This window comes from Dermacentor variabilis, chromosome 1, assembly GCF_050947875.1.
Source record: "Dermacentor variabilis isolate Ectoservices chromosome 1, ASM5094787v1, whole genome shotgun sequence".
Lineage (NCBI taxonomy): Eukaryota > Metazoa > Arthropoda > Arachnida > Ixodida > Ixodidae > Dermacentor > Dermacentor variabilis.
Window position 1 is genome coordinate 46380576 of NC_134568.1, and position 22140 is coordinate 46402715.

Here is a 22140-nt window from a genome sequence, read left to right on the forward strand (position 1 = left end):
AACGAAACATTAAATACTTTGTTTTAATCCAAGAGATATTCGAGTTGCATTTCGAAAAAATTATAGAATTATTAGTAATTTTTTCATGCACTGAAGATAATTTTTGGGGCTCAGTGATAAAAAGATCATTTGAAACAGTTAGCACGCGCAAGTCCGCCGCTGCGCAGGGCGACGATTGTTTAGCCGTGGAATTCAGGGGGTAGGCTTACTTGTCATGGCTTTGAAGAGGATCAACAAGGTAATATTACGATTTTCTCCGTTTTTTGAAAATTTAGTTCTTTGCTAGATGTCTGAACGACTCCATATGGAGCAAGTGTCTCTTATGTGTTGGAAAGATCATGTTACGGAACACTGCCGTGTCAAGGTGGTTATAGGCCTACCACCGCACCGGCGCGAGTGAATGAAAGCCTATCTTTTGCCGCCTTTGAGCCGTAGCTATTGCGCTTATATGTGCACGACCGTTATATGTTTCCGCGTCATAATTTATTAATTCTGTGCGTTGTGATAAGATGTGTCGATGATGCATTCCTTGTGTTACGGTGTTCCAGGCACCGCACCGCTTGTGGTGTGCCGACAGCCTATGTTCCTCACCGGGTCATTCTAAAAACGAACATTCGCCGTGATACGGCGTCGAAACTGTCGTCTTGCGGTGAATTGGGCGCTGCAACTCATTTAGGGCAATCTGGCAGGTGTTGCCCACGTATTGCGGCGAACGAATGAGCGAATGTGACGCCGTAAATCTGGAATGTTCCTTGTGCCACTCGATAACATTCAAAGAACAATTTTTGACGGTTGCAGTGGAGTTTTTGTTAACCAGTCCCTTTTCTTCTAAAAATGCAGCTCTCGTAGACCCTACGAATGTTCAGTGATGTAAGCTACATGGCTTTCACAGTAGGTCTCGTGCAGTGATCTTAAACCGCCTCCACAAAAGAGTAGTAAAGCGGAATAATGAAGATAACGCATCTTTTTGCACAATAATCATGTAATGCTACGTATACGTGCTTGTGCGCATCACAGCCTTTGAAGATGTGAGTCACTCCTCGCAATGGAAATGACGACAGCGGACGTCACATCGAACGCGTTCTGGCGTTCGAATCTTGGCGCGGATGTTCCTTGCTAGTTTCCGGCTGCAAATAAATTTCCTTTCATTGAGCAATGTTGTCTGTATCGTGTGGGGTAAAGCATTATCAGCTGACGAGCTTATTTAATTCACGCCTGAGTTGCTCGTATAGTGGCACTGACCTTCAAGAATGCGCGACGGGCGTTTGTTCAAACCTGTTAGACACCGGCAAAGAAGCCCCCCTCCCGTCCGTCTTCATTATTATATTTTTACCGAACGTCGCGGTCGATGCCAGCTATTTCGTAGCTTGATTGAATTCTCGTCGCTGTCACGTGATAGACCGTCCGCATGCTGAAACTGAAACCATTGAGCATTCCCCGTACTCGGGTTTGTTCAGAAAGGTTAATTGCTTTTGAACATATTGCTGTTTAACTTGACGAAGCACCATATTGTCTCATGCCTTGGATCTTATTCGCATTTTTTTTTTTTCTTTAGGAGTTGCAGGACTTGGGAAGAGATCCTCCTGCCCAATGTTCAGCGGGCCCTGTAGGAGATGATTGTGAGGCTTTTTTAGGCTTTTGAATTTACGTTGTTTGCGTGCACGCAAAATACTTGTGCAGTGTTCAGTTTTGACACATCGAATTTGCACTTGCACTGTGCAGAAAGTCACTATTTTGTCACTTTCTGCACATGTCACTTGAAGAATGACATTTTCAGTGTTTCAACAAATATATTTTGGGTGTTGTGTGTATGTGTGTGTGTGTGTGTGTGTGTAACCTCAGCTTAATTTGTCAGTGTCCTCAAACATGAAACAAAGTGCTAGTTTATTAAAAAGGCTGGAACAGAAAGGTGGAACTTGCAAGTTCAGTGTTTTAGTAACTAAATACTAGTAGCAGTGTATGTGAAGGTGTGATGGTGTAAATGTAATGACTCATTGCCTTTTTTCTTAAGGTATTTCGTCATGTGCTTCATAGCACAAAGCAACATTTTTTCTCGTTGGTTTCATAAACCTTACTCAAGACTTTATGGATAATAGGCTTAAGAAGTATGCCATGCGTATCTCTGCAGGAAGCACAGCACAATATGATAGTTTCAACTGAGTAGTCTGCAAAGCATGTTTTCCTTTCATCAGCAGAACAATTGTCTGTTGAATCATAAAAAGGTGCACTACTTCGTATTTTGATTTTACTACTACTTCAACACTGCAAAATACTGAATTCTTCCCCTCCATGTTGTGCTTGTCACAATGTGTATGTGCTACCTGCCATGGTTGCTTAGTGGCTATGGTGTTAGGCTGCCAAGCACAATGTTGCAGGATCGAATCCTGTCCACGGTGGCTGCGTTTCGATGGGGGCAAAATGAGAAAACGATCGAAGTACTTAGGTTAAGGTGCGCTTTAAAGAACCCCAGGTAGTCCAAATTTCCGGATTCCCTCACTACAGCATGCCTCATAATTGGATTGTAGTTTTGGAGCGTAGAACCCCACAATTTAATTTTTAATTTAATGTGTGTGCTGTGGTTATGTTTATATTAATCATAACTTGTTTCAACCAAATATTGTTAAGCTGTCATTTTCTTAAGTTTTAAGTTACAAGTGTGGAAGGGTAATCACCGAGTACATTAGCACTTTCAGTAGTGGTTCACTGGCTACTAAATAGCCATGTGCAAGTATGTGGGTTCAGTTAGCCTTAGCAGCTGCATGTTGGAGATGAAATGCAGGAATGCAGAAACTCGTGTTCTGAGACATCAGCAACCCATGTAGTCAGAATTAATCCAGACACTGCTGTCAGCCTTTTAGCAACATATGTGATGTTGGCACTTGACCAACATTACTTATGTTGCTGACATTCTCATCTTGGCCATGCAAAACCCACATTTTGGGCTGTGCTGGGGAGGGTGTTTCTGCGGACGGTGAAATAGGTCCAAATATCACATTAAGCTTTTGTAGCACTCATCTACAGGAGGGACCCTGAACATCAAGGCTGTGCAGAAACGAAGTGCATTTACGTTATACCTTTCATTTGTTGATGACCATGGACATCATTTCGTGAACTAGTTTTAAGACTAAGCTTTCTTGCATGCATTAAGAGCCTGAGCCTCCATATGTATTTACTGATTTGCTTTGCATTTCTTTTGACTTGCAGTATTCCACTGGCAGGCTACAATTATGGGACCCGTAAGTATTTTTTTCACTTTTATTTTCACTGTAGCAGTAATAATAAAACCGGTAATATGCCTACTTGAGCGTGATGCTGCTAGTGATAGATCAGCTTTTTTGCCACATGATGTTGTGCAAGTGGTTGGAAGTGGCTACTGGCAGTGGACTGATATGCATTCTTGTTTATTCCTTTTTCATAGCCTGACAGCCCCTACCAAGGTGGAGTGTTCTTCCTCACCATCCATTTCCCAACAGACTATCCGTTCAAACCACCCAAGGTAAGTAGTCTTGTTTGTAGCCATATTCTGGGTGCTTCTCTAATAGAAGCATAAGTGTAAAGTTAAACTGCGTTCCTTTGTGTAATCAAAAACTAATGCAAACCTTAAGGCATCTACACACAAGGTATGGGTTTCCTTTGTAGCTTTGTGCCACATTCAGGTGTACAATTTTCCCTTTCACGGTTGCTTATTGTACTAAAACATCATGTTGAGCCAGAAGAAATGGTGTACATGATTTAGATTAAAGCTCGTTAGGGAAATCTGGCTTGTATTACACACAGGATTTTACGGTCAGCAAAAAGGAGTCTAATCCAAAAGCGGACCAGAGTGGTATGTCAGTAGTAGAACACGCACACACTGGGATCGAAGGGACTGTTAGCTTTGCACCCCCCCCCCCCCCAACCTCCCTTTTAAGAGGACATTAAAAATAAAGGTTGTAGCTGTGTTAGTGAATTACTCTTCTACAATATTGGACACAAACGGATGACTTGGGGTGACACCACCTTGAACGACACCAACTTGCAGTGATGTTGTGGATTTTGACAGCATCTACTGGGGCCTAGTTAATTTTTATCAGTAAATATAGACTGCACTGCATTCCAAAATAGCCAAAGACTCTACTTAGCAAGTTGTGAGCCACAACAGCACTAGTACGAAAAAAGAAAAATCGCCTTTCTGTCATGTCGGGAATTTCGAGAAATAGAACTTTGGCCTTTGTTTGTTTTCTAATCAAGATATTACTGGGAAATCGACATTTATTTTTCTCTTTAGTGTTCCTTGAAGACTAAAAAGTGAAAGACATCACCTAACCCTACATAGTCATTTTGGATTGTATTGAGTCGTGCAAGGTGGGGAACAGTAAATAAGGTTCATACACCTTGAAAACTTGCATTTGAATTAAGATTCAAGGGCCTTTAATGCTCCTTGAAAATGTTATCCTTAAATTCCTTGATAACTGGGGTTGGGGCAACATTTGAATATTTAGAGTAACAAACTCCACATAGTGGCTATGCCATAGCCGCTGTCTATCGGAAAAAAATTCTAGATATGTATTTTGAGTCTCTAGACGATTGCAATGTGGCAAATTTATAGCCACCAACGACAGGCTTGTTTAGATTGCAGTTGCCATCGTGGAGCTAGACAAAGCCAGATCAAGCGGTGCATTGAGGGCACGTCAAAGATCCCCTGGTGGTCAGAATTCAACTGGAGTCCCCCACTACAGTAGTCCCCCTCATAATCAAATTCTGGTTTTGGCACGTAAAACTCCTGAATTCTACACCAAGCGACCAATCTGTACTACTATTTTGTTGTTTTGCTAGTTTATTCACGCCAGAACCATAATGGCTCCATTTTCAAGCTCTAGGCTCTGGAAATGCCTGGCAGAAAGTTTGTCATTTGGCTTTAACACGAGTATCTGGCTGAAATCGGACACTACCTTAACCATCATGCTAGAAGGTGATCATGACTATGATCATCATGACAATGGTAACTTCAATAAAGGAAAGTGGCCTGAAGAGTTAAAGCGTGTTTCCAACTCGGTGACTGTTTAGCTGCAAGAACTTGCAGCAAAGAACTATATTCACTATTTTGCAGTGTATGTGTACAATTAGATTTGTTTCCTCCTTGAATTTTGGCCTTCAGTATCCTTGAATTTTGAGTAGAATGTTTTGTACAGCTGAACCAAATTGATATCTGGAAGAGAGGCACATGAGACTTAACCCTTTTCATGCCAAGGACAAGTCTCGCTCGTCCAGAAATTCCTTTTCATCTACTAAATGCCATTGATAAGTAGCAGTCCTTTCATATTTTGGTGTGAATGCTGCACTATAATAGCACCAGCTTCCCGTAAAACTTATTTTTTAGTATGCATTTCGCAGAAACAAAGCAGAAGTCTTGCTTTCTTGTCTGTTAAAAATGGCAGCACTGAGTGGTGGCTGCAAGAGCAGCAGCTGCCTTTTCAATGCCAGACTTGTGGTGTTTTTGATGTTTATACTGGAGCACGGCTGGCCTGAAGCTGCAGTCTGCTAGGCACACTGAATAGTGAACAATGACAAAGCTGCCACTTCGAGTACCACTTCTAGGCATAATGCACGTATATTCCACTTCAATGTACTTGGTGTCCATGGGATCATTTAAATAGACGGTTGCATCTTAGAACAGCCAAAAAAAAAAAGTTGTTGGAACTTTTAGATATACTGTCATTTTAATTTGTGAAAAATCAATTTCTTAAATTCCATTACACAGAGTATCAAATAATTCAAAGAAGAAATCGACCAGTCTTTATGCTAGAACAAGAGTTGCGAGGCTTTGAAGTTGATATCCACGAAAAATTCAGTGTCAACTTTAAAGGTCTCGCAACTCTTTTAGGTTAGACCAGGTAGACCGAGCAATACAGATAACCTAGTTATTCTATCATAAGTACTGAGACTTAGTGAAATCTAAGGCTAGTTTTTCAAATTTCTTGGAAAATTGAGTAAAAAAAATCTTAGAGATAGCCACATAAAATTGCATATCTACAAGTTTTCAGCACCATAACTTGAAAGAAAAGAGGAGGAAAAACATTTACTGAAAAAATAAAAAACAAGCAGGTGTTCTGGTTGTGCAGTGAGAGAAGGAAATATTTTTGGTTAGTGACCCAAGTGCGACATTCTTCATATGGAAAGAGCACTGATGGCTGCCGCTACAGGGCCTTGGAAATTGAGCAACAGTGTGCAGAAGTGCAGCATCCAAAATACTCTACGAGACTTTTGAGAGTAAAATTCAATATCAGATGTCTGATTTCCTGCAGTTGCACATGGGTGCTACCGTAGGCTTTCCTTTTAAGGGGAGATGCTACTCGGAACAAAAATTTGTACTAGAAATTTCAAGACTGCCATAAGTTTTTTATGTAGACTCAAACATTAGTTTTTGTGTAGCTACTATATTTTTAATTATGTCCTACACAAATGCAAAATAGTGATCTTTGAAGACACTTCCTTGTATATTAAGTTCTCACAAAAAGCATCGTGCTGTAGCTTATTTAGCTCTTTATAGACTGCAAAGTGCTGATATCTATTCAAACTGCATGTATAACTAGTGCTAATATGCAAGAGATCATTCGTAAACTTCACAGATATTTTTTTTTCACAATCCTGTGAGAATAACCTTGTGCACTTATAATTGTCCTATAGTACTAGTGAAATTTGGCATTCATACTCAAGATATGTAGAATGCTGATATCTACTTGAAATTGCAATATCTCTGCAGTAGCTGTGGAAGTGCAAGGTTATGTTTCACATACATGCAGTTCAAATAGATATCGGCACTTTGCTGTCTACAACGAGCTAAATAAGCTACGGCACAATGCTTTTTGTGAAAATTTTGCACTCAAGGAAGTGCCTCCAAAGATCACTATATTTTGCAGTTATGTAGGACATACCGTATTTACATGATTGTAAGTCTACCACTTTTTTTTTTTTTTAATCAGAAGTGGAGGGGGGGTCGACTTACAATCGAAACCAAAACGTGGCACCGCCAAAAGAGCGAGACCAATGGGAGCTACAACGTAGTTACAATTTTATGTTTGCTCTATGGCCCTACCCGTAGCTTTTCGCTATCCTGTGTGTTTGTTCGCTTTTCGGAAGGGTTTTTCAACATTTTTGAGTGTTTTGCAGGGCATGCAACACTCATGGGAGGGTGTCGATAGTTGATGGCATAGTTTCATACATATAATTACTAGAGGGAACTCGGGCACTAGTGTCTACGGGAGCTGCAATGAGAGCGGTTTTACCAGCATGGGAATTATGGGAAGTAAATGGATTTGCCTAAACTTTGCCATTTTGGCTTCAAACGGGTTTGTGACTTTGTAAACTTGTCATTTTCAACAATGTACTGCATAATAAGCAATTAAATAAACATCATTAAAATTGTCCAACAGCAAAATTCGAACACAGCTCTAGCACAATAGCCTGATATTGAAACCATTAAGCCACGGACGCATGTATCAAAAAGCGAATGAAACGCTCTTATGAATTTATCGCGGGCATGTCACTACCTTGAGACGTTTAGTGCGTTTTGATTAATCGTTGCAATTAATAGCAATTGTGCATGTTCCCGGCACCTTCTGCACTTCAGACTATAGGGGGCGCTGAAATTTACAATATATATAGCGTAATATACGAGGCCACAGGAACGTCTGAATCCACAAGCACGAAGACCAGACAAATCCATGTACTTCCCATCATTCCCATGGTGGTACGACTGCAGCGCCAGAGTTCCCTCTAGTAATTATTGTACGACACTCTATGGTTGATGGAAGCGCCGCTGTTCCCATTTGTGGTGGCACCCTCAGAATGGCGGCGCTTGTGGGGAGTATCAGTAGTTCATGGAAGAGCAGACACCGCTCGCAGGTTTCATTAGCATAGGCATTGCTTTGACGTCTTCCACTTGACTGCCGGCTAAGTGCTACTGCTATGCTTCCTCAGTCGTCATGAGTACTCCAGGCCCACTAATCGTTCGGCACTCGTTCACAGCAGCGTTCAAGAGGGCTGCCATCCTTTACGCCAAAGAAACAAATCACTGCGCAGCGGGCCGCAATTTTGATGTTTCTGAACTAGTGGTGCGAGAGTGGCGACTGCAGCGAAGCAAAATTTTCGCCTGTGAGGGAAAGTGAGAAATTTCCTACACGCCGAACTCTGGACGCTTTCCGGAGCTTGCGGTGTACGTCGCTGAAATGCGTGATCGGTCCCTGCCAGTGAAGTGCGACATGGTCATGAAACAAGCCCGGACCTTTGCCTTTTAAGGACCTGCTCCGCTGCGAGTATGAGTGGCTGGCGGCAGAAGACAGTGAAATTACGCCAACTGGACCTGTCAGAAGAGCCTCCCTGACGGCTGCGAGTATGAGTGGCTGGGTGCATTCGGTGTGGGCTGCTGTTCCACAAGATGTCGTGGTGCGGTCATCTGCCAAATGTGAAATTTCGCTGGACGACGATGCGCTGTGGAACCGTAGCAACGATGACGATAGCAGCACTAGTGAAGACGAGTAGTCCAGTGACCATGTCAGCTACTAATAAATTTTCGTTATTGAATGCGTCCTGTCATGCGATATGGGGGGGTCGACTTACAATCTTGTAAATACGGTAATTAAAAGAATATAGCAGCTACGCAAAAACTAATGATATATTTGAGAATGATATAATTAAGAGCAATTGACATGCATACAGCCAAAATATGATCCATAGGCTACAACAGATGAAATGGATTTCGAATGGCTACTGCGATACGCCAATTGGTTATTTTAATCAAGTTGTGATCTCCCTGGCGTGCATAGGCGTCTCCAGGGAGACGGAGTGCATTTGGCAGTGAAAACGACAAAGCACAGTGGACACGCTGCCAACGCTCCGTTCTGTGGCGGAGCCAGGACAGCATTCTGTATACCACTGCTGGCGTGAGCATTGTGCACGTGCACACTAGCATTCCTGCTGAGCTTACGTGTGCGCGCATTGGTTTGAGTGGAACACACACTAAATTAACACTAACATTTAATATTTGACTGGCTGCCGAGTGAAGCCAATTATTTTCTGCTTATTTCATCTCGTGCAACATCGTGGAACTCCTCCAATGTCACGCCAGCATTGAGGTGCCTGGCAGCTGCTAGGGTGGTGTGCTTCATCATGCCAACCTGTTGCATGCGCGTATAGTGAGGATGCCACCTGAGGACTTTTGACAAATTCTTTAATGTAGTTTTGTTACAGTACTCGCCATATTGTGTGCACCTTAAAACCAGCTATGCCAAAAATTTTAAGGTGCCCAAGCATCTTCCAGCTTTTTGCAATATCAATCTTTAACTCTGAAAAATCTGTTGGGCAATGCTGGTAGTAATGTTGAACCATGCATTTTCTTTTTGCGTGTTTGTCTGACCTGCAGGTAGCCTTTACGACGCGAATCTACCACCCAAACATCAACAGCAATGGGAGCATTTGCCTGGATATCTTGAGGTCACAGTGGTCCCCAGCTCTAACAATATCTAAAGGTGAGAAAATTTAGTTGAAAGTTTCGAAAAATAAACAGTGCTTTGCACACACCCACTGTTCCCACCCTGATTGTAACGAATCTACATACAGCAGAGCGTACTTCTGGCCTTTTTTTTTTCCCAACTATATCTTCTTTGTAATTTTTTTTTATTAAGCAGACTACAGTGGACAGAATTTGGAGCTAAATTTTATCCACAGTATGTACAATGGATATCTCTGCACCACTGTTTACTTTCAAATTCATAAATTGTGTAGCACTTGAACTGTTATGTCACAGTAAACAAAAGATCATTAATGCATGCATAAGCACCCATGTGGACTGCTTTCTGCTAGTAGTTGCAGTAAAGTTCCATTAATTTGACTCTGGTTTGTTCAATCCCGGTCAAAGGTTCTGGCCCGCAACCCATGCATTTTTATAGCCCCAAACTTTCGTTATTTCGATCCTAAAATTGGCCTTCAACAGACCATCTGAATTTGACCAGTCAGCACCCCTATGGTGAGCCTGATAGCAACTCTTTAGTGGCAGCGTCTCTCAGTGGAGCTTAGGGAACAGTAAACACTTTTTTTGCCCCATCAAAAACTTCTATTTTTGGCCTACCCTAGGAAGGTTTTCAAGCAATAGCTGCAACTTGCAATGCCTGATTAAAGTATTTACCCGATTCTAAATGTGCCCCCACCCCCTCTTCCTTTTCCTTTTATTTTAAATCCATGAAAATCTGTTCACAAATTGCCTGCACGGTGCAATCGGACATAAATCCAAAAACTAGCTTCGTGGCGGTCTTATGCTTTACAGAATAACATGAATGTCGTGCAGCGAAGCTGACTTTATAAATCCGGCCGCCAATGTGCAACGCGTATTAGTCCCTTGCTTATCTTTCTTTAATGTAATTTCTACTTCAGACACATAGAAAGTGGGCCTGTGTTTGATTTGGGGGCTTGCTAGAATAGGGCAACCAGTGTGTTCTGGCTTTTTTTCAGCATCTTGTTTAATTCGACCGACTGGTTAATTATATCAATTTTCTTGGCCTCACCAGCATCGAGTTAACAGAAGTCTGCTATGGTAACAAACTTCACTGTTTGAATGCTATTTACTGTGTAAAAATTCACTGCAGTTGTTTTATTGTATTTCATTATAACTGTACTTGATGTCTGTGATGCACTGTAATAAAAAACTCTATGCAACCATTCATTGGCGCACATCAAGTACAGTAAACCCTAGTTGAACTAATATCTCGCAAGATAGGTAAAGTCGAAATTTCTTCCTGGCTTGGTGTCAACCCCATGTATATTTCCTCTTGCCTCGAAAGGACTATGTGCCGTATTCTAGGTATCTCAAAATTTTTATTGCGAAAATGTCACTACCCAAAGGTTTCGATACCTTTAGCACAGCTGCGATATCGCCAAAAATGTAGTAGGAACGCAAGTTTGTAGGGAATTCCACTTCATTCTACGCCACTGTTTACAATGAGATCAGCTGCGATCTCGTTGATAATGCGGGCAGAGCGTCGCTCTGACTCTGACGAAGCGTGAGAAGGTACATGTGACCTCTGCAACATGCATGCTCACATGTACACAGAGCATTGTCAGGTGACTTGTTCACCATATTGTGCATTTCTATGTTTGTGGATCTGTGCCGAATGTTTGTTTTTGGCATTTTCTTGAGTAACACGTTCAGGGTCGGTATTTTGTAGTAATGCCTTTTCCAATGCAGTTTCTTGCTGCACTTCATCAGTGGTCATACACTCTAAAAACAGTTGCACTCTATGGGGTGTATATTTGCTACGCAACAATAATCATGTCTTGTCCTCATTTCCTTTCTTTAACGAGCCCGATACTTTCCAGTAATGAACGGCATGCGCATTATCAGCATGACATAGTATTCCCGACAGGAAAGTAAAGAGCGCAGCGTTTTCAAGAAAGGAAATGCGGGCAAGACAGATGATTTTTGTTGTGTGGCAAATATACACTCCAAAGGGTGTAAACTTTTCTTAGAGTGTAGCAACACTCCACCTGCTTCATTAAGTTTCAGCGTGTCTGGTATTCCAGGAAACGGACTGGGCATTTTACCGGATGAGGAGGTGCAAATGTGAACAGCCTGCACGATGTAGCCACCTGATGGTGCAGAGCTCAACCAAACAAATCGCTAATATATTGCAGTAACCAAGTGTATTTTACCTTGCTGCTGGTGTAACCTTTCGGCAGCAACATGATTACGCCGCTGCCGAAAATTTACACTAGCAGCGAAGTAGAACACACTTGGTTACTGCAATATTAGCTGGGCTTGTCTGAGCTCTCTGCCACCAGATGGCTGCACCATGTAGGCTGTTCATGTTTGTGCCTCTGCCGGTAGAGCGCCCGGTTTGCTTGCATTTACCCGAATACCGGACACGCTAAAACTCTTTAATGTGATAAGCCAGCTGAGAATGGTGGATGAAAGAGTGCCATATAATAGAGCAGAAGGCATGGCTACAAATTTTAGCGGCCTTGGGGTGGTATTTCTGGTCGATTACTTTTTGTGAATACAAGCACTTCAGCTATAGTATTTCGCGGGACTACACTTTGGACACGTCGGTGCCTACGTGCAACAGTGTATGCTTGGCTCTGCGCAAGGATCACTGTTGCCCATAGACGCCGCACTTGTCGGGTGCCCAGTTGCACAATATCTTGCCAAAGTCATCCACCGAAAATACCACTCCTGGTATATGAGCTATTGAGAGAAATTCAGTGGCTACTGGTGCCTATTTCAAAATGCTCAATATGGTCCATGCGTGGCCAGGGGCTTATACAGTCGACTCTCTCTACAGTGGACCTTGATAATCCGACAAAAAAATGTCCGTTTTATCTGAAGTCTGTAATATGTGAAACACCTCGCTTCTAAAACTTTGGTTGCGATGTCTAACAACGTTATTACAAAGAGTGAGTGATGAATATCCAAAGTAAAAAAAAAAAATAAGTCTGTGTCACCCAAAAGACGAAGCACCAATTGCGATAGCAAATTAGTAGACAGCTATGCAAAGTGAGGATAGTAGTTTTATCGGCCATATAAAGTTGTGAACATTAGCTAACTAAATTAACAAGCACCATGTCGCGCGCGCACAGGTAAGCATGAGCACATCTTGCTCGATGACTACGGAAAGTTGCTGTCAAAGTGGAGTGAGAAAGCAAATTGGCCTTCTTGCTGTCTCTCGCTTCAACGTGAACTAAACGTCGAAAGCACAGTGCATACGAAACTACCGGCACTGGGCGCGCTTTGTCCACATCGCAGATAGCTTTAGAGATACTGCACCCGCTACGTTAAACAGCAGCCATTAAAGTAGAAGCCCCTCGGGCCTCACACATGAAAGACTGCATGCATCCATCTCGCTTTCCTCCCTCCCTAGGATAGGATAGGAATAAACTTTATTTGTCCAGCGGTTATTGCTGTTGGTGCCCGGGGCTAGGCTGCCAGGGGTCCATCGCCCTAGGAAAATCTTCCAAGATCCTCGGCAATGGCCCCGGCCCGCTGGATGGCCCACTCCTGGTCTTCGGGTGCCTCGCTGAGGAGGGCAGCTTGCCATCTCTCAGTGAGGCGCCCCGCTTCAGAGGGTCTTGCTGTTGTCTTCCCCCTTCCTCTTGGTCCTTCTTCCTCATGGTGTTGGCATTCCCAAAGCACATGGGCCATTTCGGCCCATTCGTGCTCGCACCACGGGCAGCCGGGTGATGGGTGCAGCGTGGGCCACAGGTGGTGTAGGGGTTAGGGGTTGCTGAAAGCGCCCGTCTGCAACCGTCTCAGGTCGACCACCTGGGACCTGTCCAGCTGCCCATGCAGTTGTGGATATTTTGTTCGTTTGTTCCTGTAGTGTCCAAACACCTCTCAGTACGTGACCGGAAACTTCACATCATCGCGGTCGGCGTCCCCGTAGTCCCCAGCTCAGTCAGTCGCGATTAGGGTTGTGTTGGTAACGGCGGACGGGGTGGCCGTCGCTGTCACTCATCCGCTGGGGTCCCGCACAACAATGGCAGCGGCTGCCCTTTGGGTGACCGCGTTGCGGCGGGTAAGCTGTCTCGCGATGAGGTGGGTGTGCTCGTTGTGGTTGGGTGGGGTGTCAGTGTGTCTTCGGCCATTAGCAGTGTTGTTGTTATTGCGGCTGTTGTTCTTTTTGTTAGTGCCAAGCTCTCTGACGTGCGCGGGGAACCACTTGAGGGACTTGTTTGTAATCGTGCCGGACCCAAAGTCCCCGGCCTTGGCGTTGAGCATGCGCGCCACATCCGCAGACAACCACCCTTTGGTGTAGTTCCAAATCGCTGATTTGGAGTCGCTAATGATCGGGCCATCCTCTGCCCCTCCGTGGAGTACCGCAATGACTATGGCCATTTCCTTCGCTGCTTCGACTGACAGCAGCCTCGCTGATGCCTTGACTCGGATCCTTCCCTTCGTATCTACGACTGCCATGGAGAAGGTGGGTGCCACCGCCGTCTGCTGGCAGTATCGATCTTGCTGGTGTTGCTGCTGCTGTTTTTGTCGTAGTAGTGATGGTGGTGTTGGTAACTCCGGTTCGTCTCTCATATTCCGTTGTAGCGGCGCTGATGGTCGTCGTCGCTCGTCGCCATCACGATCACCGGCTGGCCGCGGGTACCTGGCTGCATCGACAAAGAGGACGCTTTCTCGTCTTTCGTGCTCCTCGAGGATTGCTACCGCCCTGCGATTACGTCTTTGCACGTCATGCACCGGGTGCATGTTCTTCGGCATGTTTTCAGTCTGTATGGTGTCCCTGACTTCCGATAGCAGTGTTTCCTTCAGTCCCCGCCCCTCGTGATATCGAATCTCGTGCAGGTCTAGGATTCGTCTTCCTGTTCTAGTGCTCGACAGCCTCTCCAGCTGCGCGATTCTCTGCGCCTTGATCTCCTCGAGCGTGTTGTGTAAGCCCAGCTCGAGGGGCCTGTGGGTTGGCACATATTGGGGTACTCCCAGGGCGGTCTTGAACGCCCTGCGGATTGCCACGTTCAGCTTGTCGGTTTTGCTCCTGTTCCTGTCGGCATACGCGGCGACGTACGCTGTTTGGCTCAGCACGTACGCCTGTATCAGCCTCGTAACGTTGTCTTCCTTCATTCCTTTCCTCTTGTTCACGACCCGTCGCACGAGGTCTGTGGCGGTGGCCACTTTCTTCTGCAGTTGGGCAACCTGCTCGCGGTTGGCACCATTCTCTTCCAGCCACAGGCCGAGCACTCTCAACTTGGACACTGTCGGTATTCGGGTCCCTTCCCTCGTCGTGATGCGGACGCCCAAGCGACAGCCTCTAGCACGCCCTGCGGGAGGAGTCCTTTCTTGCGCGCTCTGTGGAGCAGGATCTCCTACTTATTGGGTGAGCAGACGAGTCCCGTGTCTGCAGGTGCTGCTCCACCTCCTAAACGGCCCACTGCAGTCGGTCTTGCATTTCGCCGACGCTCGTGTTCTCCGGGGTCCACACCATCACGTCATCTGCGTAGATTGTGTGATTGACGCCCTCTATTGCTTTGAGATGCTCCAGCAGGCCGATCACGACGAGGTTGAAAAGGGGGAGAGTACGGAGCCCTGCGGCGTTCCCGCACCACCCATTCGGACCGTTCGCAGCGGGGCCCCGTCGATCTTGACTGTCGCCTTGCGCCCATTCAGGAAGCTGCTGACATACTGTTGGAATCTTGCCCCGGGATCGAGTCGGCTGATCTTGTCCGGTATGGCCATGTGCTTCATAGTTCGAAGGCACTCTTGAGGTCTAGCCCGAGCAGGGCACGCATCTGCATGCTGGGAGTGTTCACAACCTGCTCCTTGATCTGCAGCATGGCGTCCTGCGTGGAAAGTTCCTTGATGATGTGGGTGCCGAAGGCGTCCTGCTTCTCAAGGAGCGTTGTCACCGTGTTGAAGCAGGCATGCTCCATCACTTGCCCGATGCATGACGTGAGGAAGATCGGCCTCATGTTTCTGACCTCTAGCGGTTTGCCCGGCTTTGGTATAACGTCCGCGGTCTTCCACTCTTGCGTAATTCGGCCCTCCTTCCAGCGTGCGTTGATGTACTCGCGGAGCTTCTCGATGGCGTTGTTCAGGTTCCTCAGGATTTTGTTGGTGATCCTGTCGGGACCGGGCGCCGATTTGGTCTTCAGTAGCTGGAGGACCGTTCTAATTTCCTGCACAAAAAAGTCTGTGCCCAGCTCCTCGTTGGGAGCCCCACGGTACTTTGGGTGACTCTGCACGGTGTGTCTGTACAATCTCTTCCGCGTCATTGTACATGTGTCATTGTACATGTGTCGCAGCTTGGTCATCTCTGTACGGGTTGCCGTTCTGGTGCTTGCCGGGTCAAGCAGGTGCCTGAAAATCTTCCAGGTGCTTCACACGCTTATGTTCCCGTTCATCGTGTCTCACAGCTCCTGCCAGTCTTGCTCGCACAAGCGGGCACAAAGCGTCTCGATCTCCCAGTTGATTTCGGCGATCTTCTTGCGCATCTTCCTGTTGAGTTTTTGCTTATTCGCTCTCCGTTGCATGGATTTCTTGGCTGTAACGAGATGTGCCAGCCGCAGGGTGTCTACCAACCGGGAAAACTGGGAATTCTCAGGGATTTTGAATAGTCCAGGAAAACTCATGGAAAAGTCAGGTAATTTGTGCCTCTATCAGGGAAAATTAGGGTAATTTTGTTGTAAGGCTCGAAAGTTGTGGTAATGCTGGCTCGAGTAACACAGGAATAGTAATGAATCGTCTTTGACGCCCTGTCATCGGCTGGAGGACTTGCCAGTGTACAATCAACGACAGACTTTCCTGATTCCCGATAATTTGGATGGCTTCGCGACACCACCACGTACCCCATAGAGTCAATGTATCAGAACGTCTGAAATTTCAGACGCAAGAACTCTTCGTCGTCCAATTATCCGGACGTTTTGCCGTGACAGCAGGTCCAAAACGGCATTAATCAAAGCCACCACTGCTGCCATTTTTATTACCTCGCCGCCTCAAACTGGCGCTCTCGCACGCAGATCCGCTGGTAGCCGTAGCCACCACTGCGGCAACGCTAGGCCTAGCTGCTTCGACGTTCACTATGAAGCTTCTTGCCGTTGGGTGCCGTGTTTTTTATTGAAAGAATTCGCTGCTGGTCAGCAATGGCACGGACACCGCCTTTGTGGTCTTCGCGATTGGCTTAGAAGCTTGGAAAGCACGGTGCGTTGCATAATGCCAGTTCCTGAAAGTCAGCTTTGCCTCTGTACAGAAGTGTTAATTGGTGAAGCATACGAAAAAGTATTGCAGGGAAGCAGAAGCGTGTGAAGGTGCTGTTGTTCTGAGACACAGTATGTATTCCTTAATTATACACGCGTGCACCTGGTATTTCCTGTCACAGTACGAGCACCAATATGCCTAATACGTGTACCGACAGGCCTGCAGAGCGTTTTCGAATGTGCCTGTGGCGGATTGAGCCCTTAAGGGCAGTAATTGACATGCATTTATTTTTTCCAACCGGCAGATTTTTCGAACGTTTACGCGGCCCCTAGGGGGGTTCGATAAATCGGACGTGGACTGTGCAACTGACCAAGAAGATGCGTCAAATGGTCCGGGGGGCGAACGAGTGGTGGAAGGCAGACAAGAACAGAAAGGACCTACGCACTGGGGAATGAACGGGAAAGGAAAAATGCTGCAGCGGTTTTGAGCTGAAAAAACTAAGTGTTGGCTGATGCTGAGATGCAAATGTCCCTCATCCAAACCAAAATAAACTCTTTAAGTGAAACGTAACACTGAGGCGTTGTTGCGGGCTGGGAGTGTCAGGACAGTTGAGGTTGACTTACGAGCTGTTGAGAGAGAATCTCAATTGTGACAAAGTTCGGGCCTCATACCACTGAGCTTGCTATCAGTTGATAGAAATTGCTCATATTCGAAAATATTTGCTTCTGTATGCATCTCCTTTTATTTGTATTTGAGAATGTCCGACTCGATTTGCAATTTTTTTTTCGTAGACATTTTATTTGCTGTGCATTTTACTGACCCCTCCCTTCTATTCCTTTTTTTTTAATAGCATAAACACTACTCCGTAGTATTCAAATTGCATTAAGTCATTTTTTTTTTAGTTTTTTTTTTTTTTTCATATTCTTACTAGAGTGGCAGCACCGGGCGATATGGTTTCAGCCCGTCTTGACATAAAACATAGTTGTGCATAACTCAGGGAATTTGGAAATGCTAACTTGGTAGACACCCTGCAGCCGGCTATCCACTCTGGATGGTTGGGGAGCGTTGTCCTTCCCGGCTCCACGGGATCTGTCTCCTCCTTCTCTGGGGGGGTTCTTGTCGCCAATCCGTCCATTCGACCTTATCGGTAGCTTTCTCTACGTCTGCGAGTAGTTCTCTGCACCATTCGCTGATGTCTTCGATCGGGCCCTCCTTCTTGTCTTTTTCCGGAATCCCTAGTGCGCACAGTATTGAGCCGCGATCGTTGCCTGATCCTCGCAAGTCAGTCGCCAGCCCATGTCAAGACTGCAAAAGTCCATTTTATACGTTCGATTTTGACAAATTGCTGCTAATTTCGTTCGCAGTAGCCGATAGTCCATTCTGGCATGATCTGTTAAAAGCGAACTTTGTTTCATTAATAAAATAAGTAGAGCAAACTAAGGTTGAAGTATAGTCCATTATATCCAAAAGTCTGTTGTACATGGGTCCGTTGTAACGAGTGTAGACTATTTTTGTAAATTAGCTTATCTCGAAACTGTGCTTATCACAGAATTTTTCCCAGTTTTCACAACTTTGAGTTAAGGGTTTTACTGTAGATGTACAGCATCTTTCAGGAAAGGTATGGAAAAAGATGAGGGGTTTAATATTTTCTGCTGCTGTTACCAAAAAGCCAGTGATGCACTCTTTTATGTAGCTAATTTGCTGAAATTTAATGCTGTGAAAAGCACAGCCTATAATATCCATTATGCTAATCTCTTTAGCCATTGCATGCTGCCCATAGGTGTCGGCAGCAAAACATTTCAGTTCTAAAGCTAAACATGCTGGGATCACGCTAGGCACACAATTAGCTACTAGAACAATCTTTCTGCACAGGTCTGGCACAGACTTGGGTGTAGTGGACTCATACAAGCACACAGCCTCTCCACCTCTCTTGCCACAAAGCCTAAACCATGGGTGCTGTCGTAAAGCTATTCCAAACTTTTCTATTCCAATTCTGCAATCAGCCTTTCCCAATAGGTCAAGAACATTTTTGAACCATCCCCCCACTTCGCCGGTCTGTCATGCGACTTCTCGAAAACTGCGATAGCTCCCAATCTAACATGATGTGTACACACTGATCATGCAGGATTCGACCGGACAAAAGAAAAATAATTGCTTATTCGACGCCTTTTGGCCATTAACCCTCTGCATTGGTCAAAAGGTTTCAGGCTGCACCTATCTCACCTGTCTCACTCGACATCACAAGACCACGAAAAGTCCTTGTGTCAAAGTGATGTGTGCATGTTAAAGATGCATTAATATTCCGAACAAAGCTTTTTTTTTTTTTTCTGAATAGTCGCAGGCTGCTTCGTCACGAAAGGAATAGAAGATGGCTGCCGCCAATCATTCGGTGACTGGCTACTCTCGCTTGCCAGAGAGCATGGGTTTATTTGCGTTTAACAAACCTTTTGCGGGGCCTTACAACATTATAGAGCCCTTTCGGCACGTATACTACAACATCGCTCTGCCAACTCTTATTTGCTGAGGATTCGTTTTAACAGCATTTGTAACTGTCCGTTGAATGCCGCTGTGATTTTAAGTCAAGCCACCACAAGCTAAGTAAGGGAAAGTGGTCCAATCACAGACGCTGGCACCTCCTTCTTCATCCGGTTATCTGTTTTCAGTGCACTGGGTGGGCCCCATCGAAACCCTCTCCACTTGAGCGTGCTTCTTGCCTCTTCTCAGCCAATTAGAAAAGTCGCTCAATGTAGGCAATGTTATTCGTCTTGAAAGCAAACAAGTGACCTCCTATAAATGAGGAGGGTGTTTGATTGGGCTGTTCAGGCAATGCTGCGGGTCACTGCCTGATGCTTACATCCGTGGTTACGTAAATTTGACGTCAGGAGATTGGAATAGTTTTACGTTATAATGCCTCATACCATGACTTTTCTGTTCACTCCTAGGTGTGTGTGACACAGGTACATTATTGAGGTACAGTGAAACCTCGTTAAACCGTAGTTAGCCGGAGCTCGGAAAAAGTATGTGCTAAACGGTAGTACTGCTTAACAGAAATAGCATGAAATCACCCACTTACCTATGAAAAACTGAACAAGAGGGTATAATAAAAGGGCAGAAAACATGCAGTATTTATTCACTTCGCACGACAAAAGTACTGTATTTACTCAAATCAAGGCCGGCCTTGATTCTAAGCCGACCCCCGAATGTCCGAAGCCCGAAAAAATTATAAAAACTTGCCTTGAATGTAAGCTGAACAAGAAAAAGTGAGGACAGCATTCACAAAATGAAAACAGCATTCATTTAATGTGAACATGCCGAACTCGCTTTAACCCGCCGTGGTTGCTCAGTGGCTATGGTGTTAGGCTGCTGAGCACGAGGTCGCGGGATCGAATCCCGGCCACGGCTGCCGCATTTCGATGGGGGCGAAATGCGAAAACACCCGTGTACTTCGATTTAGGTGCACGTTAAAGAACTCCAGGTGGTCGAAATTTCCGGAGTCCTCCACTACGGCGTGCCTCATAATCAGAAAGTGGTTTTGGCACGTAAAACCCCATAACTTAACTGAACTGAACTCACTTTACATCATTATTGCTGCTAGCCTCATGAGCCTGACAGGCTGTTTAGGCGGCACTGCAGAAACGCCGGTCAACAGAGCCCTCTATGCCGCGCCTGTAGGTTTTGGGTAGTACAAAACGCTATGCATGGCGTCGCAGTAGATCTGCTTGTCTCAGCTGCATTGCGATGGGAATTTTGGAGAATTTCGTGCATGGGGGGAGGCATTGTAGCAGGTCTTACAATGTGCACCAGAATGGTGGAACCAGTTTGGAATCATTAAGATGCATGCATTTGGAGGGGGCAACATCACCTACTCTTGATTATGAAGACAAAATAATGGTGTGCAGTTATTTTCATGCATTGTGTTTTGAGCACTTCCCATGTCCTCCATCTTGGCTCACTACTAAGCAAGTTATTACTTGCCTAACTTTGTTGAATTGTAAATTGCCATACAATAATATGCCTTGCAATAGTAAACTGTGACAAATATTGAATGTTCTTGGTTAGTTTTATTGGTTTTTGAAAGGACTGCATTAAGTGCAGTTTACTGCACACTGTGGCTTAGTTTAATTTTTCACACTTTGCCATATTTTTGCTTGCAGTTTTGCTTTCCATTTGCTCGCTGCTGTGTGATCCCAACCCGGATGACCCCCTGGTTCCAGAGATAGCCAAGATATACAAGACTGACCGAGAAAAGTACAATGACCTAGCAAAGGAGTGGACCAGGAAGTATGCCATGTGACTCTAATAAGGATTTTTCCTGGCTTTATTTTTTTTTTTTTTTCAACATTCTTTGTATCCCCTGGAAAAAGGGGACTTAAAAACCCTATGGTAGTGCAAAGAGAATGTCAGCCACTGCTTTGGAAGTCTGTGCTTTGTGTAAATAAAATCATCTTTTACAGTTGTCTCTATTTAATTATAGCTGCAGGATTTAACACTTCTTTGCGCGATAGCTGTGAAGCGACAAAACAGGGTTAAAAAGGGTTGCTCGCCTGTGCTGTTCAGTTGCCGTAGAGTGGATAGCTGTGGTATAAATGGACCATGGTTGTTTGTCTTGCAAGGAATCTATAAGGACATTTGGTTTTTGGGCTTCTCTGCATAAAAAATGTTGGTTTTGCTCAACAGGTAAAGCATCGATTGTGATGGCAAATGTTTAGACAACTATACGAAGCCAGGTTAGTCGTTTTATTAGCTGTATAAACTGCTGCCAACCTTTGCTCACTAAATTAAGCATATTCTCATGAGTGCCTAGGCCACATTTTGATAGGGCCAAAATGCAACCCCTTGCCCCCTCCCCTGTGTGCCAGTCCATAGCCTCCTAGAAATCTTCTGTGCCTGCTGGATGACTGCAAAGCGGCTGTCTATGGAGGTGCCACTTTTGTAGGGTTAGAATATAGGGTAGCAACAACTCTCGCCAGGTGCTAGGTGATCGTGGTACGGCATTGTCGCAGAGTAGCGGCAGCAGACGACCAAAGTTGTTTGCACTGTTCATATAATAATGGTTGTTTACGGGTGCTTCACATCGTGCACCCGAGTAGAGCGACCTGGTTGCAGACCCCTATGTAAGTGGCACGCCCAGCAGAAGTTCCAACAGGAACTGCTTTTATTGCTTTGCTCTTTTATTGACGCACATGAGCAACAATGTAAAACTGCGCTCAAGACCACCCTATGTAAGTGGTGCCACTGCCATAGTTCAAATGACTGCTGCTTTCCATTGGTTTCCATTGGATGCATGTTAAAGATCCCCAGGTCAAAATTTTCGGATACCCAACTACGACATGCCAAACAATTGTATTCAGATTTTGGCACGTAAAATACCAGAATTCAAATTCCAAGCGCTTTTGGTGCAGGTTCACTTGACACGATTTCTTCTGAATTGTTCAGCAGTTAGCCTCTACCTCCTGTTGCTGTGCCACCGCTTT

At 45.1% G+C, this 22140-nt stretch overlaps 1 protein-coding gene across 1 annotated transcript; it reads left to right on the top strand.

The window, feature by feature from the left end:
• Positions 1–81: 81 nt before the first annotated feature.
• On the top strand, positions 82–21119 carry LOC142576964 (ubiquitin-conjugating enzyme E2-17 kDa). Its single transcript, XM_075687063.1, has 6 exons — positions 82–238; positions 1556–1619; positions 3205–3236; positions 3419–3496; positions 9401–9506; positions 20821–21119. The coding sequence occupies exons 1-6, from the start codon at positions 215–217 to the stop codon at positions 20958–20960; spliced, it is 444 nt and encodes a 147-aa protein (XP_075543178.1). The 5' UTR covers positions 82–214; the 3' UTR covers positions 20961–21119.
• Positions 21120–22140: the final 1021 nt, after the last annotated feature.

Excerpts from the sequence above, each read along its gene's own strand:
- LOC142576964 (XM_075687063.1), top strand. The coding sequence starts at position 215 with ATGGCTTTGAAGAGGATCAACAAG. Across the intron at positions 239-1,555 it reads CTTTGAAGAGGATCAACAAG|GAGTTGCAGGACTTGGGAAG; the intron begins GTAATATTACGA and ends TTTTTTCTTTAG. Across the intron at positions 9,507-20,820 it reads AGCTCTAACAATATCTAAAG|TTTTGCTTTCCATTTGCTCG; the intron begins GTGAGAAAATTT and ends TTTTGCTTGCAG.